The 19,577-nt window shown below is 42.7% G+C and overlaps 2 protein-coding genes across 3 annotated transcripts in view; one reads left to right on the forward strand and one right to left on the reverse strand.

The window, feature by feature from the left end:
- Positions 1-224: 224 nt before the first annotated feature.
- sh3bgrl2 (SH3 domain binding glutamate-rich protein like 2) lies at positions 225-10,413 on the reverse strand. Its single transcript, XM_031582181.2, has 4 exons — positions 10,224-10,413; positions 3,215-3,400; positions 1,523-1,603; positions 225-373 (listed from the first exon to the last, which is right to left on the reverse strand). Exons 1-4 carry the CDS (start codon positions 10,266-10,268, stop codon positions 359-361), a joined length of 327 nt encoding a protein of 108 aa, XP_031438041.1. The 5' UTR covers positions 10,269-10,413; the 3' UTR covers positions 225-358.
- Positions 10,414-10,882: 469 nt separating this feature from the next.
- The window catches only part of lca5 (lebercilin LCA5), a 33,116-nt gene continuing 24,421 nt past the window's right edge, over positions 10,883-19,577 (forward strand). For both annotated transcript variants that reach the window (XM_031582178.2, XM_031582180.2), the window contains exons 1-2: positions 10,883-11,239; positions 14,557-14,986. In XM_031582178.2, coding sequence (XP_031438038.1) covers positions 11,228-11,239; positions 14,557-14,986 — 442 coding nt within the window. In that variant the 5' untranslated portion in view covers positions 10,883-11,227. The remainder of the gene's footprint in view (positions 11,240-14,556; positions 14,987-19,577) is intronic.

Raw genomic sequence — 19,577 nt, forward strand, 5'->3', positions numbered from 1 at the left:
GAACTTGACCACACACACAGACACATACACACATATAAATCCCTCTTCCTATTCTCCTCTTTGAATCCACAATATTGTCTAATATTTAATCATTGATAACAGCTACATCCCACTGATCACAAGTATAAGCCATACAAAATAAAAAAGATAAGTGTCTATTGTTGAGGGCCAAACTCCTCTGTTGCAGCAAAATCTTCTGGCAGTTTTCTGTGCATGTGTGTGTATGTATGAGTGTGTGTGTGTGTTTTTTTTTTTGTGAGTGTGTGTATGTGTGTGTGCGTGGACAGCATCATCATTTGGCAAGGCTTCAGTGTGGTCTGGGTGAGATCCCCGAAACAGGAAGTGATGCAATATAATTTTATGATTCGGAATCCTGTGGAACAAACAAACAAACAGGTGGATAAGTGAAGGTCCACCACACCACTGCACCAACAAAGGCAGCATTGCAGTCACACAACATCAACAAACAGCAAAAAGACACACCTAAGTTTACAACTGCCAACTGCCAATAACTTAAAGTAACAATAGGCTCTACTTTTTAAGGTATATTTTTGAAGTGAATTAGTTGTGACGGAAAATTACTTTGGATGGTACAAACTCTGGTTTTGATTTATTTTGCCAGTGACTGTGAAATGTGGTGGACCACATTATTTTCCTTAACAGAGTTCATCATGACCAACGCAAAGGAGAATGAATGTATCTGAAAATCCACCTAGGTCTGCCTGATTACCACTTACACACAAATTTAGCATTAGCACCTGTCGTTCTCCTCAGTTCTCCATTTCCCCCCTCAAGTCTGTTTGTCTCAAGGACATGGGCCCTTTAAGACTTAGGTACGTTAACATTCAATGAATTAGTTTTATTTTTCCCTTCAACAGAGACAATGCCAATGAATTAGTCAATAAAATAGTTTATCCTACGTCCTCTCATCAGCTCCTTAAATAGCACTGGTCATGACATGACCCTGGTCTGCTAACCCAATGAGGATGCTGCTCATAGAGAATGAGATGTCCTAAATGAGTATTGATTCAGAGAAGCAGCACCACAGTCCTACTGAGACACGGTAATCAGATTAGATCAGATTTACACACTGGGGCCTGGCGCTGCAGTCTCACATCATTACAGGGAATGGAGACTCGCAGAGAAGAGGAGGAAAGGGAACGGAAAGGAGAGAATAGAAATGGAAGAAAAAGAGGAGGAAAAGGAGGGACAAGACTGGGTTCATTTAGGAGATCCACGAGTGGTTTATTGGGTGGAGTGGTAGACTGATTCTCAGAGAAGAAGATAAGGAAGAAGTGGAAGAGGAAGGTAGTCTGCCTGATGAGCTCATTGTGGATGGTCTGGGTAGCTCTGAGCAGTCACAGCTCCACACATAGTTTGGCCCCTGAATTGCTGATTGAGTGTGTAATACAAAGGTTGCAGTTCTTTACCAGACGGAACATGTAATGCTCAGAGACAAATAGGATGAGAGATGGGGTGTGTGTGTGTGCGTGTGAGTGTGTGTGCGTATCTCATACTGTACCTTTACTGAGGGATGGGAGTTGAGACCCAGGAATGAAGACACAGTGTTATTCTCCTTCGACAGGAAGAAGTCCTCATAGTCCTGTCAAAAGAAATAAAGGGGTAATAAGACCATAAGGCTGTAGTTTTATTGTGTAATGTAGTACACAATAAAACAATATTTACATTTACCCATGGTAGCTTGGGAGTGCTGATCACACACACACACACACACACACACACACACATACATACACACACACACACACGAAGGTCAAACTAGTTCAATGTGACCGTGCCCTATTGAGTTCAGCAGGAGATGTACAACTATTAGTACTACCTCCCTGGAGCTACGGCTGGAGTGTGCATACTATTGAAATCCATACTATTGAAATCCATACTATTAAAATCCATACTATTAAAATCCATACTATTGAAATGCACGTTGCCCCACATACAGTTCTGCTCTTTGCACATGGATTATACATCCATACCTCTTCACACAAGACAATGGAATACTACAAATTTTATGTTTGATGGATCGTTATGGACTTTCCCTCTGCTGTGATTGGCTCTTCCTGAGTAGGCGTGGCTCTGGATATAGGTTATGCTGTTGCTATTGGTGGAGGAAGGGAGAGGTGGAGTTGGTGTGTAATCTCTTTAAGAGATTGACAGGATTACGGCAGGATTACGGCAGGGCATGCACACTCAGCGAGACGTCTACTGCAGGCGATGCCCATTCACAAAGCATCAGTGCTATGCTCACAGGAAACACACGCACGCACGCACGCACGCACACAGACACAGACACAGACACAGACACAGACATCTCTAGCCATTACTGGATGCGCATCTGCACCAACGACACTCGGCCTCCCTACACTGGAAAGTCTAAAACTACCCAGGCCGTTTAAATTGGAGATTTAGAACATCAGTGGAGAAACAGAGTGTTTTACACACCTGTGTCACACAAAATGTGTGTGTGTGTGCGCACATATATTTGAATGTATACTGTATACATTTTCAGCAGGAACAACCTACAATAGCATTACTATTCATACAGCTTCCACCACTGCCACATGCAAATGTCTAACCTGTCTGTCAATGGGGCTGTACGTTTCTAAACAAGAGAAGCACTGTAAGGCTTCCACATGTAACAGCAGTATGTGGTTTCCACTCAGGATGAATCACATGCTTCATACTACATCTCTAAATATGTGACCTATACGCTTCAAGAGGAAAGGTACACTGTAGAACCTAAACTCTTGAATGAACTTGGACAAAAAGAACCCTGAGGAACGCCGTTTGCCAGGATGGGTTCCCATGTGTCAGTAGATGGTCACATGTAGGGGTAGAGGGGCTTCGACCAGCAGAATGCCAGCTTTGTGTGGAGGGGACCTGCATACTCATACTACCCATGTACATGCGTGTGTGTGTGTGTGTGTGTGTGTGTCTGAGGCACACTGGGATCAACTGTAAACATAACCTCTCCCTACATACTCACCCTGTAGTGCCATACAAAAGATCTGTGATTGTGTGCGTGTGTGTTTGTGTGTTTACTGGGAAAAACATGTAAACATATCCTCTTGTGGCATACTCACTCCACAGTACTGCTGTTTGTTGTAAATCTGTGTGTGTGTGTGTGTCTATGTGTGTGTGTCAATGTGTGTGTGTGTGTGTGTATGTATGTATATATGTGTGTGTGCACACTCACCCCACAGTACTCCTGGCCGTTAAAGATCTGTGGGGGCAGTGGGTTGCCCTTCTCTGGGTGCTTCTCCTGCGGAATGTTCCGGTACATCCACTGCCTCTCGTCCTCCATGCTGGTGATGTCCACTTCCTCAAACGAGATTCGGTTTGCCTCCAGGAACCCCACGATCGCCTGCTGCGTCTTCTTCACCTACAGGGGGACGGACGGAGGGAGAGGGAGAAATTTAATAATTAAAAGTGGATTTTTGGCTTGCAATAGACAACTTTTCGATAAAACCACAGTACAGCAGAGGACTTTTCTTTAAAGACGCACTCAAAGCCTGGAAAGCAGAAGTTAGTAAACTGTCCACATCTTTAAATATTATAAATTCAATATTATTATTTTAATTTAACAAATTACATATGAAAATAAAATCGCTTAAAACAAAAAATGCTTTTCACAAAATATATCAAAAATGTATTTTGGATAAGATTGGATAGGATATTGGATAAGAGGTCTCTTATGCATACCATTTTTTAAATGGATTTAAGGGAATGAGAAAAGGTTTCATTTTTTGTTCAGGTTTATTGTGTGTCACTAATGATTGCTCTGCATAGAGGTTTCATTGAAGATAGCCTTGGTGATGAAAAGATAATTGAAATGTAGATTAACCCTCATATTGTTCTTCTGTTAAGTTTAATGTGAACAGAGAATTGGGGGATTCAACTTGGGTCACTTCTTGGCAGATTTGATCAAGAGAGGCCTAGAGTGACAAACCTCCATCTTTAGGGGTTTAGAGGAATAAACCTCCTACACGCAGACCAAGCATTTTGGTTGTTAGGGTGATATCTGTCTCTACATTCAGGGTACCGTATGTGTTGCCTATACCCTAGTTCTGTACACTATGGCCTTTGAGAAATGGGCATTTTATAACAATAATGTATATAGATTTTTTTATTTATTTTCACAATTTATCATTATTTTGAGTCATCACAGAACAAATAAAAGAAAAAATTAATTTCATCCATATGTTAGAGAGAGCGAAGACAAGAGAGGACATGAGATAAGATATTGTCAAGGGGAGAAAAGAAACTCAAGAAAGATAAGGAAAAGATAGAGGAAAGAAAACAACAAGAACAACAACAAGTCGTCGTCCCACCTCCCAAACCTCTCTGTGTTTGTAGGACAAAGCCTTACTTACGGTCACCCTCAGGACCTCAGTTTAGCAGGCCTGTAATCACGGGGCTATTTGTGCGTTTGTGTTTAACCTGCAGGTGTGGAGGGTTTGGCGCACAGGAGACAGAAGCAGGATATGTGTCACTAAAAAGAGATAGGGCAGGATTACAAGTCCCCTTTGTTTTATCTCATTCTTGACCGCCCTACCTCTCCCTCTCTCTCACACACACACTCACAGATCTAGGCTCTGATCTCACTGAGACGTATATGTATATAATAGAAGCAGAAGTATGTGTGCTCTAAGGTTCTAGAATCACAAGAGTGGCAATAAGCAAATCTTTGAGATCCAGTCCATGTTTCCTGTGGTCGTTATTATATGGACAGAAATAATAATACTAATAATTACTACCCAGTTGTTACTACCCTGTGTATGCACATGTGTGTATATTTGTTAATGTTTGTGTATCTGTGCTGGCCTATATGTGCATTTGTGTACCAAGTGAGTGTGTGTGTCTCTGTGCATGTGTGTGTGTGTGAGCACATGTGTGTGTGTGTGTGTGTGTGTGTGTGTGTGTGTGTATCCGGGGGGTTGGGGTTATGTTACAACATTGATTCCTGTCAGGCACAGACGAGGGTGAGCTATTTACCCTCCAGTGGCACCTGAGAGCTCCGTAGAGCTCGTCAGAGTTCAGTAGACCAGTAGTGTCAGTCTGAGCTTGGCGAAGGCAGTTGACTGCAGTTTGGGTCTTTTTCAGGCCCGTTCCAGCACAGAAATAAGCCGGCATCCTAAAGCTGTTGGAATTGTTGTTACAACAGACCTCCGATTTGAGGATGAGCTCATCTGAGGTAGTTCTAGTACAATTTTGGTCTATTATGTGTACTTTCCTATGCAGAAATAATCCAAAATCCCAATGCTGCTGTAATGTTCTGTTCCAGTAGATCTCAAATGTGCGGACGAGCTCAGCTGAGGCAGTCTGTGCGCCCGGCTGGCAGAGAAAGAGGCACCCTGACAGAATGAGTGACTGCCGTAGGCCAGACAGAAGCTGTTAGTATTGATTCAAGTATCAGGGGTTCAGACAGAACATCTGGCACTGTTATAATCTGACTGTGTGTTTATGTGACTGAGGAATAGAGGGAGGGAATGACAGAGAGGTAGAGAGGTGAGAGAGAGGAGAACAAGGGAGAGAAAGAAAGAGAAAGAAAGAACAGATGAACTGCTAGTGGAGAAGGAAGAATAGACAGATGGAGAGAAAAGTAGAGGCAGAGGTGGAGAAGGAAGGGAGAATGATATATAGAGAGAGAAAGAAAGAAAGAAAGAAAGAAAGATAGGAGATGCAAGGAGAGAGAGGAGGATAGGGCTGTGAATTAGCAAGAATCTGGTGATACGATACGTACCGTGATACAGGGGTTACAACTCAATATATTGTGATATGATTTTTTTATATCTAAATTCAGGAAAACTGTCATAATTTAAAGCACACACCACCATATGCATAAAATCTGAGTAAGGAAAAGTTGACTTTTTAAATGCAATCACAACAACACTGCTATCTAACACTCAGGGATTTAAACACAAACACTGTCTGACACACAAACCTGCGTGTATGTGCATGTAAACTATTAATTAAAACGATTTGGGGAATCGATACAGTATCACAGAACATAATATCAAGTGTAACAATATTTTCTTACTCCCCAAAGGGGAAAAGTAAAGAGTTATAGAAAGGAATGTGAAAGAGAGAGAGCGAGAGAGGGCGAGAGAGAGAGTGAGAGAGAGAGAGAGAGGGCGAGAGAGAGAAAGAGGGCGAGAGAGAGAGAGAGAGATTATTCTGACAGAAGCAGGTGATTTATCAACACTCTGACTCACACACACACATATCAATGTTAGCACAAACAATTTATGGTAGCTTGTTAGGCTAATAAATCTGACTACAAATTAGCTTTGCCTTGGAGTGTGTGATGTGTGTGTGTGATGTGTGTGTGTGCTGTGATTTGGGTTATGTCCCAGTGTTCAAAATTTAGACTGACTACTGTGTGTGTGTGTGTGTGTGTGTGTGTGTGTGTGTGTGTGTGTGTGTGTTTGTGACAGCGAGAGAGTGTTTGTGACTTACATAAAGGGAAAGAGAAAGAGAGAGGAGAGAGCACTCCAGAGTCTCCCTCTAGGCACGACAAACACACACACACACACACACACACACACACTCACACACAGACACACACACACACACACACACACACACACACACACACTCTCTGTCTCTCTCTCTCTGCTTAGTGTAAATGCTGAGGATGCAGATTGTGTTGCTGAGCTCCGGCTGTCATGCTGTTCAGCTGGATTCAGTCACCACAATTAAAACACACACACACACACACACACACACACAGGGTCATCATCACTGAACCAATCAAAGGTTTCATCCCACTGAAAGATGAATAAAGGGAGTCAGTTGCGCATGAAGCAGAAAGTGAGAGAAAGAAGAGAGCGAAAAGGACAGAGAGAGAGGGAGAGGGAGAGGGGGGGGGGGGGACTTGACCGCTTTTACTCTACACTCATATTGTATAACCTTATAGTAATTACAATACTATTTTAACAGTCAAGTAAAACAGAAGTCACACACACATCAGTAACCGGGCTTCATCTCTAAGATCCTCTCTGATGAAAAGTGACCTTGTTTCACCCCCTGTATTTTCCTATTTTCCAGCCGGCCTCACTAACAAATGAACAAGGTGAGAACAGCATGCACTTAGAGACACACAAGGCCAAATGTTTATATCTGACCCTGACCACACACACACACACGCACACACACAGGTCAGTGGTATTTGTACGTGTGCGGCGGTAAATCTGCGGCCACTCCACAGTCATCCATTAAACATTAACCGGCGTCTGCAGTATCTCCCCATGCTTTCCAGAGATAGCACAAACCACATTTGGAAATGACACACCTCCAGCCTACATCACAGACCAGTGGCTGAACTGTTCTCTAACGCAAAGGGCGCGGCCTCACAATGCTGCTATTGTCTGAAAGTGTGTGTCATCTCCAAAGACAAAGGCATGGAATGGACTTAGACTGAGACTCAGCTGGAGTCCATCTGCATGGAGACAAGCACTCTGTGGGCACTGGGGACGAGGGGTGTGTGTGTGTGTATGTTTGTCCAGAAAGACAATGAGCGTGATTTATATTAACCTAGATTTGCGCCGTTACAATGCATCATCATCATCTTTGGGAAAATTGAATGAAGCAATTATAATAAATGGAGTCATTGTCTAACAGGTTGTTATTTTCTGTGTATCATCATTGTTATTTCCATGATAAATCTTGATAACCTTTGAGAAAATGGATGAAATATCTCAGATGAAGTTCATTGTTATTCTGAACATCGTCATAAATGCTCCCAGCATCCTCTTGGGTAGAAGGGTCAACTCAAGGAGAGTTAAAGTGGTCCAGGGTGTGAGTGGGATGTCTGATTTGGTGCAGAAAGTTTGTATTGTGTGTGTGTGTCTGTGTGTGTGCGCGCACGCGCAAACTGGAGGATTCATCCGCTCTGCTTTGATCTGTCTTTCATGTGTTTTTGATTAATTTCTTGAAAGGTCAAATGTTAAATTGTTGAATATCTGTATTGAGAGAGTAGCTAGCAGGAGCTTACGGGAAGATTCAACAGCTACGTTTTGTTGTGGTATTGAGTTGTATTTACTTTACACACTTTTAAAACACAACACAGAGAACCACTCTAATCCAGTTACAGTTCTTGTTGTGTGTTTTGCAGCGCTCAGGAGACTGAGGGAGTCTGGGCAGATGTTAAGTAAAGATTGTCCTGCCAATGACTGGCATTAGTGAGGCTGGACAGATCATGCCCAGTGACCTCGAGTAATTTGACATTATATAAAGTAGAGAGATGATTGGTCATGAGTCGAGATAAAAATGATCAACCAGTGGAACTGTGGGTAATTCTCACCTCATCTGAAATGACCATAATCTCCTCTATAATCTCAGTGCTGTTCATTTCACAGTGTATGTATGCATGTGTGTGTGTGTGTGTGTTGCTCATTTCTAGGATTGGAATCAGCTGTTTGTGAAACAGAACAGCTGTGTGACTAAGAACACACACATCTGTCTACTTTAGATGTAATTAGGAGAGCAAGAGACAGAGACAGAGACAGAGAGAGAGAGAGAGAGAGAGAGAAAGTGAAAGAAAGAGTGGAGGGCAAGGACTGTCATCTCTCCAGCTGTTCTCCTTCAACCATCAGCTTGATCTTTTTCAATTTGTGTCACTCTGTTGTAAATTGCATCCCCATAGAATAGTTGCTGGGAAGGCTAGGGCATGTCCTGTGTCTGTGTGTGTGTGTGTGTGTGTGTGTGTGTGTGTGTGTGTGTGTGTGCGCATACTGGGATCAACTCTAAAAATAACCCCTTTTGTAAACAAGAATAAATTTAGTTAGAAAATGGAGATGTGGGAAATCCAAGTCTTCCACAGCCAAGTCATTACCTAAGGCTCACATTATTGCTCTACTGAGAGCATGAAGCACCGCTATCAGACCACAACCAAACACGGTCTGAAACACTGTAGCGCCTCTCCCTCTCTCTCTTTAACACACACTCACAAACACAGAGACACACATACACTTTCTCCACTAAAACACACTATGCATAAGAAACCCTCACAAAAGCCCCATCCATTCTCAGAATGTTATGTAAAACCAGGACAGCATAATTGTGTGCACACTTGGGTGAATGGTTGGCAAGGCTCCTATCGAAGTAGATAAGTAAGTAAAATATTAAGTGCAGCACACCTGGAAATTTTTACTCTCTAAACATTTCTCAATATCACGCAATGAATTTTACATTATTAGCACCTCCTTTCCTAACACCCTAACGTACACTTACTGTGGACCTCTTCACCTATCTCTTTGCACTTTGTCATATTGGGTAGAATTAGTACTTAGAGCTTATTCCAAGGTCTCCTAATTTATTGAAGCTTGACTGTAGTTCCTCCATTGTAAGTCGCTTAACATAAAAGCGTCTGCTAAATGTAACGGTAAATGTTCTACATGGCCGCAACATACATCTACAAACAGTTATATAGTTATACAGGTACTGTATTTAGCAGACGCTAAATGGGCGCCTTGTGCAAAGCGACACACACAACAGTTAAAAAATGCACTTTGCACTTTAACATTTAAACATGCACTTTGCACTGCTGTGATCTTCACTGCTTTGATTCACACGAACAGTCTAAACGAACGTGCAGACACATTGACATGTTTGGAAAAGTAATGATTCAATAAGATATTTCACAGTTAGAAATGATATGTGAACAATCATCATGACAGGATGAGAGAAAGATACTGCACACACTCTGATGATGAAAATAACACGCTCTGATTTGTGTGAGGATGGATTAAAATCGTGAAAGTTTTTCATGAGGGGAAGTCTGACAAAACGGTGAATCTGTGTGCGCGTTTGCCACATACACCTAGCCATTTTCAATTCATAAGAGGTCATTCATAAAGAATATTCGGAAACAGAGAAAATGCTACATGCTAGACAAAAAAATACCTCATTAATGTTCTGACCATCGTGACAGAGTATCCGTCTCTTTTAATTTTTACACAAGACTGACTGACATGTATACGTAAAATATTTCTGATCTTGAAGCACGACTCCGTACAAGCTGCCCATTTCCACACAGGGAAGTTACATAAACAACTGTTCCCCTGTGCCCGTGGTCAGCAGTCGCGAAGGGGCTACAGTGCCGCCTTCATGACCCCGCAGGCTTGGTATTTCACCCTCCCTTTCAGTGGATGCTTTTCAGAAATTACTAGTCCCAAAAATCTGGATTAGTTTCCCCTACTCACCAAGACAGATCCGGAGGAAGAGGCGATGTATACCCTGATTACCATCCTCCTAATCCCCGTAGACAACTGGCCCGTCGGTTCGTCAGTTACTCTCTCTCCCTCTCACTCAGTACTTTGACAGAGCCAGGAGACTATCGACGTCCTCACCCGCCAAGAAGTGTGGTTCAAAATTAAACGGAGGTGCGTCCCCTGTATTTATACAGCCATAATAACAGTGATCTCCTCTATCTCTAGGCATCACTCCCCCAACAGGCGCTCAGCGTAGTCACAACGTTGATCGCTCAGTCCACAAGCAAGCATGTTTCCTGGTGCATCTTGGGAAATGATGTCCTCTGTTTTTTTTTATTTAATTTTTTTAGATATTAAAATATCCTATATGATGGAGTTACACAAACGAATAAGCGCATTTACTGTCTGAAAACATATTATTCAATATATATATATTTAATACCTGGAATAATAGTAGCAGTAGTATGTATTGTGAATTAAAAGCATAAACATGCCTTAATGAATGTAAATAGCCTGTCTAAAGCATTGGCATCCTAGGATTCGCTTCAGTGTTACAAACCCATCCAAAAAATGTCCTTTTGGTAGACAGAATGTAGCCATCATGTATCGAACAAGCGGAACTTTACGCAACAAGTGGTTTGAGTTCGTGTTGCCATGGCGAAGCGTCACAGTGACAGTCGGAGTACCGAGGCATGGATTCGATCTGTTTGAAAGAATGATTTCGGCGAGCTGGAGTTGACAGTACGCCTGCTGTCCCGTTCCAGCCACCCCACCTAGAGTGTGGTCGTCTTGGTCGTCGAATTAAAGGGGTTGCAAAATTAGTTACCCACCCTTAAGAAAGTTCCACGGCCATTTTCTGCATGGGAAGACAACAGAGTTGCTAGCTAGCTAGTTCATTTGGTAGCTGGGACAACAGTTGTTTTGCTAACTCCTGAATCATCCTTACAATTTCCTCGCTTCAGGCATCACCATTCAGAAGTCATGAATTCGTGGAAATGAACAGAAAGGTTGGTGTTGAAAAGTTACTGCAATGATGTCTAAAAATAGCTACGATTAGCCAGTTGTGTTAAGTGCAGTGTAATAGTTCGCTATCCATATAGTCACAGAAAACAGTACCTAGCAAGCTAATGAATTATCAGGAAATCTCCTTGAGACATCTGACTGTAATGCAGTGTGCATGCTGTGATATTTTGTTCTACGACTCGAATATGAATAATGTGGAGTTTTTGTCCAAGATGGGTCAGTCGCTAATTATAGCTAAGGTTAGCTAATAATGGGATATTAGAGGTAGCTGTAGCTACCACCTGTAGCTCATAAGCCAAAATGTAGTATTGTCAATATCTTCAGTAACGTTACTTGGTTTTGCAGTCTCATCGCTAGGCGCGACGACGCGTGTTATCTCACTGGACAAGTGCTATATGTGTTCTGTTGCCATTCGTCGTTTGATTTGTTTGCTTTAGATTACCTAACCTGACGTTCACAGGCTGATACCTGTGAGTTAACATACAGTAAGCACCACCGCCGTCGTCTTTGTTGGGCCGCCTCGGGTGGGTGGTTGCTTGCTTTCATTTTAGTAATTGCAGTAGTAGGTTATGGGGCAGCAGCAGAGATGGCGTTTGTGGCTGATTCGGCGAGAGAGGCCGATACTATGTGGAGAGCTCTGCCAGAAACAGCAGGTCCTTATTATCCCCCGCACTTCAGATCCTCGTGACCTGATTATAACTCTCTTGCGGGCCAAATCACCGTGGACTGATAACAAGCAGAGGGCAGCACATATTCAGAGAGAGCCTGCATCTCATCTGCGAGATCGCTAGGCCAACCCCCCTAAATCGTCTTAATCCCGAAATGTCAGCCACAGACTACCAGTGCCAGCTGAACCTGTCAGTGTATGGGAAGCTGCAAACCACCAAACACCAAACACTGGCAGACGTTGAACTACATCAAACCAGGGAGAAATGTAGTTGTAAAAAAATCATCAAATTGACAATGTAAATGTGAAAAGAAATTCTAACAAAATATAATATAAAAAGTCATATGCCAACAAAAAAACACTCAATTGAGTTAATTGCAAAAAAGTGCCTACTTGTTTACAATTCAAAACATAAAATACCCCACTATTCATGAATCACTATGCATATGAATGTAGTTGAACTAGAGGCAAGCTACTATTAAACTATTAGTTTAATGCCATGTAGTGCACTACTGGAATTTCTGCAACATTTATTTACTTTAAGGCAAAGGAAATGTTATTGTCGGCCCAGCCCAAAACTGTGTGTCACATTTCTTTTATTATTGTCTGATAATGAAATGAGGAAGTTTGCCCTTTTCTCATGATCGACTCATCAGTAAACTGTTGTTGACTGGTCAGTGATGCACAGTCACAGTCATTTTTTGTGTCTTTTTCAGCACAGATGTCTCCTAGAGTTCTAAGAGATATTTAGAGAGAGATAAGAGTTAAGGCCTGACCTACTCCACACTAGTGGACAATTCTCACAGGGGGGCATTGTTTACATGGCATTCTCCACAAATCAGTTTAGAAGGAATTGGTACACCAACACATGCCGATCCCTTTGCTTTTTTTTTTTTAATCCTTTTTTGGGAGATTCATTCTTTACCATAATTTGGGGCTCTTGGGAAAACACCAGCCTAAAAAAACAATCAGCCCCCACCCCCTCAGATCAGAGAGAGAGAGCGGAAATGTTTTGACGGTCAGAATCTAGTCAGGCCACATTTCTGGTTAATTTTGTTGTTTAGTTGTGTCCATGGTATCTCTGAAGAGAGATGAATAATTAGTTTTACACGACAAAAGAACATGGTCCATAATAGACAAATCACCACGGAAACGGCAACCAGCGCAAGACACTTATGTCTGGGTAGGAGTAGTGGTGGTACGTTTTAAATATGCATGTTAGACCTACGTTAAGAAGATGCAGCGTTTGTGTGGGTGTTATTGTTAGTTTGAGTAATAAACATGACACGTGTGCACACACACACACACACACACACACACACACACACACACACACACACACACACAGAGACTCACAGTCAGACATGTGTTTCTAAGGCTGTTGGCAAAGCATGGGGTCTCAGAAGGGAAGGGTAGAATGATCTCATGTTAATGTGGGCTACGAGATTCATTTCTTCTCTTTTGTTATTTCGGCTGACCCACTTCTCTAATGTTTGCTCACCGCACGGGGGAGGTTCTCGTGATGTGAGACGAGACCTTTTTGTGCTTGTGAGCGTGTAGCTGATGGGAGTGTGTGTGAGCAAGTAAGTGAGCACAAACACATGTGCTAGTGTGGGTATAATTGTGTTGGTTAACACATGAGTACACCTGAGTACATGTGTCTGTACATATCTCTTATAGCGTGACCTTTGCTCGCAAATGCTGATGGCTGTGCTGTGGAAACACTGTTCCTCATCACCATATCCATTGAGCCAAACTCTCACTCACTTTGTCTCTTTCTTACCCTCCTAGTCTAGACTATCTTTGCTGTGGGATGCTGCTGTAGTCTGTCCACTTGATCTTCTAAACGCTCAACCTATACCTACCAACCCCCACCACACTCACACACCTATTCTACCCCATAATCTTTGCTAGCATTTTCCTGCAATGTAAATAATTGCCACCATCAACATAGTTTTCTGTTCCGTTATTCTACTTACCCTTGAAATAGTAACCTTACGAGCACACTGTATACACACTAAGCTGTTCTACAATACTTGAATGCTCTCTCCCCACCTTCTTTTTCTATCTGTACCCGGCTGGCTTCAAGTAGATGGGTCCTCCCTTATGTGCCGCGGTTCTGCTTAAGGTTTCTTCCTGATTAACAGGGAGTTTTTCCTTGCCCCCTGTCGCCATTGTGCTTGCTCTAAGGGGGTTCAGGCCCTGGGCTCTGTAAAGCGCCTTGAGACAATTTGATTGTTTTGGCGCTATATAAATAAAATTGAATTGAATTGAATTGAATTGAATTGTACATGACCAAATACGACATGCAGTGTGTGTGTCTGTTTGTGTAAGTATGTGAATGTGTTTATAGCATGTGTGCATAAGTTGTATGTTGCATGTATTTGTGTTGGTGTGTGTGTGTGTGTGTGTGTACATGTGTGTGTGTAGTGACAGCACTCCCTATAGAGTAACCCTGTGACGTGTCTGAAGTGGGGAAATAGGAGCCAGATGGTGTCTGCTTGTGTTAATGATTCATGTATCACAAACCATACTGCAACTTCATCCTCCAAAGTGTTCTTCCCTACTCCACTGCCAACTGATAGTCACTCTTTGTGTTGTTGTCTGTGTGTGTGTGTGATCTCTGCTTTCCAGGAAGGGGAAAGCATGAATTCCCATGGCACAATGCCGGATAATTCCCAGGACAACCGAGAGCGCAAACTGAGCCGGCAGTCTCTTCGGAGCATTGGGAAGGAGTCGGAGCGCTCGTACCACAGTCGGAAACTGGACAAGCGGTCGGAGGATGCCGACAGCTCACTGGGGGACCGCAACCACAACGGGGACCAGGAGCCAAGGCTGGAGCGGGCCCGCACCAGAACCAAGGAGCTGGCGGATACGGATCGGGGTCGAGACCCAGATCGAGACCGGATGTCAGATGGGGAGAGGAGCAGCGGATCGTTCTACTCGGAAGATTACGACAAGCTGACGCCGTCGGAGCGTTCTATCTCTCCGGGTTCTCTATCTGTGAGTCCACGCCGGCCAGCACGGGCCAGGAGAGTGACCAGCAGCCCACTTCACAGAGCAGGTACACACATACACACACTTACTCACCTACACACACACTAGAGACCAGACACACAATTACACACACTTACACATGCATACACACATACACACAGTTACACATGCGTACACACTTACACACAGTTACACGCAGTTACACACAGTTAGACACTTACACACACACACACACATTTACACACACTTACACACACATACTTGCTTACACACAGTTACACACACTTACACACATTTATACACACTTACACACACATACTTGCTTACACACAGTTACACACACTTACACACATTTATACACACCTACACACACATACTTGCTTACACACAGTTACACACACATACACACTTACACACAGTTACACACAGTTACACACACATACTCGCTTACACACAGTAAAACACACATACACACTTACACACACACCGTGGTTACATGGATTCGAATAACTGCCTTAGTCGGACTGAAATCGCATTATCCGTTTCATGTAAGCACCTTAGTCGGATCGTAGTCGGACCGCACATAGTCGGACTAACACCCCTGGATAACTCGATCCGATCCAGTTGATAGTTCGACTATTGCGGCATGTAACGGTGAATTGGATAAGGAACTGGACTTTGCGTCTTTGCGCATGCTCCCTCTCTCCCTGCCAGGTCGTGACCCGGAAGACGAAAGAGGGATAAGTTGTCTCAAATGTTCATACTAATGACACGGTTTTTTATGAATATCCTGCAGACTGTCTCACAAGCTTATTCTTGTTGATTATGAACAAACATAACAGAAGAGGACCGAAGATATGAGCACCTTTACAACCCCTCCTTAAACACGTATAAGGACGTTCCACATTTTATTTGCTTAAAACAACAGCAGTACTGTCAAATCAGCTGTCACTCGGCTATTACCTGACCAAGGTTCCATGGCAATGTTCCGAAAGCCCATTTTTCCGACAGGCCGCTGTTCCGAAATTGTGAGTACAGCAACGTGAACCACTATTGCCCACATGCACATCCCAATGAATCACACAATCATAAACATATAAATGCCTTTATTTCACAAGCATTAACTTGAATTCAGAATATTATTATACACACATGCATTTGCATCGCGATGATACAAAAATATTTGTATGATTGCCAACGCATGCATGCTTTGTCAGTGCTTGACAAGATCTGCCGGTGATTTCCTTCGCATGAGTGGTAGCCTACCCCATATTCAAAACCAGAGTAGGCTAAGTTAACAAATATTGCCTAGGAAAAGTTATATGCGTGATAGCCCGGTGAGCGTCTCCGCTCTGCTGTGCAAACGAAATGCTTTGAGTGTTTTGTGCCACTTAAAATATTTCTACATTTTGCCAGGGGGACTATTTTTCGGAATATTGAGATTTCGGAATATCGGGCTTTCGGAACACTGGGCCGTCTCCCCTGACCAATACCTGTCAAACTTGGTGATACTATTCACAACTAATTTGTCCTTCATTTGATCAAATATGATGAAATTTGGTATTGTGCCCGCGAGGCACGCCTGACTTTAGTTGTGTTCAGTTATCTGGCGCTGAAAAAAACCACGAAAAGGTACTGTCAAATCAGAAAGCAAATCAGCTGTCACTCGGCTATTACCTGACCAATACCTATCAAACTCGGTGATACTATTCACAACTAATATGTCCTTCATTCTATCAAATATGATGAAATTTGGTATTGTGCCCGCGAGGCAAGCCTGACTTTAGTTGTGTTCAGTTATCTGGCGCTGAAAAAAACCACGAAAAGGTACTGTCAAATCAGAAAGCAAATCAGCTGTCACTCGGCTATTACCTGACCAATACCTATCAAACTCGGTGATACTATTCACAACTAATATGTCCTTCATTCTATCAAATATGATGAAATTTGGTATTGTGCCCGCGAGGCACGCCTGACTTTAGTTGTGTTCAGTTATCTGGCGCTGAAAAAAAACCACGAAAAGGTACTGTCAAATCAGAAAGCAAATCAGCTGTCACTCGGCTATTACCTGACCAATACCTATCAAACTCGGTGATACTATTCACAACTAATATGTCCTTCATTCTATCAAATATGATGAAATTTGGTATTGTGCCCGCGAGGCACGCCTGACTTTAGTTGTGTTCAGTTATCTGGCGCTGAAAAAAAACACGAAAAGGTACTGTCAAATCAGAAAGCAAATCAGCTGTCACTCGGCTATTACCTGACCAATACCTATCAAACTCGGTGATACTATTCACAACTAATATGTCCTTCATTCTATCAAATATGATGAAATTTGGTATTGTGCCCGCGAGGCACGCCTGACTTTAGTTGTGTTCAGTTATCTGGCGCTGCCCTCTAAAGACAGAGACGTGACAGGTGGATCGAGATATTTTCCCGTAAATACCTTTACCTAAATACCTTTATAGACAACATCGATCATACACTCCCATTGCACTCAAACAACCACACTCAAACGAGGAGATATTGTATCAATTAGCCTATTATGTATTGTATTAATTGCACAGAGTTCCAGTGGCGCATGCAGCCGTACGCACTGTGCGTACCTTCTGCTACGCGAGAAGAAGAAAAATATATCATGAACGAATATTTATTAAAATGGGGAAACTATAAAATCGGAGTACAGACAACTAATGCCCAGCGTTGACGATGCAGATACAGAGCTGGAAACAGCTAAATGAGTTACGCAGTGAACTTTATCAAGCCCTGGAAAGTTCGGCAAATTTCTAGCCAAATATTCATTGCGTCCTGAAGGTCTTGTATCTATCTACGAAAAGACTGACTGGACTTGCACTCATGAATATTCACACAGATTTGGAAATCGACAGCGAAGAAGTACTAAAACAATTTGATGCAACTGGCAGAAGGGCAATGCGTTTAGGCTGTAACCCATTATTTGCGCGCGTGTGTGAATGTGCGTCCGTTTCTCTCGCCTTTTATCTTTCACCTTTGAATAATGTAACTTATAAACACATCGGCCTGGCAGAAAGAAACAAACAAACAAACAAACAAACAACCCAAGAGGCAACACGCATTTCTGGACCGATGAACAGACGCGATTCATGCTCAATCAACTGTTGTTGTTATTGGTAGTGGTGAAGAGGTCAAGCGGAAAGGGCTGTATCACCACTAGTTGTAATAAAAACAGCGCCACCTATCGTATCGGATATGACATGCTTTCGGCCAATGATTCGATTTATTCACTGCCATGTACATTGGGATAATAGCACCTACCCTCGAAAGAAAGCATAGTCCGACTAAGCAAAGATTCGAATTATACCATCATGTAAACACACTGACAGTTACACACACATACTCGCTTACACACAGTTCCAGTTAGAGCCCTTGGAAAACAAGGGAAGGATGCCACAGCAGAGAAGGGTAAATCAATTATTTGGACGTTCTTTGATAAAACAGAAATGGCAAATTCTCTTTTTCAAACTGTCATTGTGATAAAATAAATGTGCAACAGTTTTGAGTGGTGGACGGATTTCTCAAGGATGGTCCCTAACATCGAGTCTGTCATATAATACCCTAGGCTACTACCGTAACACACTTACACACAGTTACACATACATATACTTACAGACATTCACTATCTCTGTCTCTATCTATCTCTCCCACACACCCACACACCCACACACACAACACACACAACACACAACACACAACACACAACATACACACACACACACAGCCTCTTTAATAGCCTGAGATCAGTGTGCCTCTGTAATTTTACTTGTTTATGCTTCAGGCAGGCATCAGGGGAGCTGATCAGAGACCTGTAGATAAGGTTAATATCTGCCTGAAAAAAAGAAAGGGCCGGGTAAGCCCCAAACTGACCAGTAGGTGGCAGTTTTGTACCCTTTTTTAGTTATCTCGTCGGCTACTCTGGGATATCTTCTTCTTCTCGTGGACATCTGCCTTCTGCGGTGTCTAGAGACAACACACCATTATTACATAAGATACTGAATCCAGGTCCAGAAGCTCCTTGGTAAGGGTAAAGCCAGCCAACTATATTACAGGAGACTTCAGTTATTACTGTAGGGAGAAACCTTCTCCAGAGGTCAATAGGGAATCCCTGGAGTGAAATTCACTGCATTAAAGAGAAGAGAATTATCAGAGGACACAGCTGAGATCAGTATTAGCTCTTAAGAGTGGGATGGCTAGTAGAGGGTTGGATTGGGCTTTGTTCCTGAAACTGATTTGTGGGAATGTTTGCAGACTGCAGTTGAAGAGAGAGAAGGTTACGATTGGGAGAACCCAGTGTGGAGTCTGTGAAACGCCAAGTACATAAGACATGTGAATCAGTCAGGAAATAAAAACTGGATGATTGACTTAAATGATATGCAGTCATCAGACACCAGCTGAGATGACTTTTACCTCACTCAGACTGAGTCGGGTCTTTCAGTCATAAAGTCCCTGTGTAACGTGCAGACAAGGACAAGGAGATCTTTGATTCTGGAGTACACATTTGCCTTGAAGCATGACTGAGTCACATGATTAGATCACTCCTGTTTTGATTGGAGCACTTCTGAACCAATCACTTCTTTTTTCTGATGGACATGTATGCTTATCTAGTCATCAGGTGTGAC

This window comes from Clupea harengus, chromosome 15 (genome assembly GCF_900700415.2).
Source record: "Clupea harengus chromosome 15, Ch_v2.0.2, whole genome shotgun sequence".
Classification (NCBI taxonomy): domain Eukaryota; kingdom Metazoa; phylum Chordata; class Actinopteri; order Clupeiformes; family Clupeidae; genus Clupea; species Clupea harengus.

What these genes read in the sequence shown, in the direction of transcription:
- sh3bgrl2 (XM_031582181.2), bottom strand. Translation starts at nt 10,268, where the DNA reads ATGGTAATCAGGGTATACATCGCCTCTTCCTCCGGATCTGTCTTG. An exon ending in CTTCCTCCGGATCTGTCTTG is followed by an intron (nt 3,401 to 10,223) that starts GTGAGTAGGGGA and finishes GTCCCCCTGTAG; the next exon opens with GTGAAGAAGACGCAGCAGGC. An exon ending in ACGGCCAGGAGTACTGTGGG is followed by an intron (nt 1,604 to 3,214) that starts GTGAGTGTGCAC and finishes TTCTTTTGACAG; the next exon opens with GACTATGAGGACTTCTTCCT.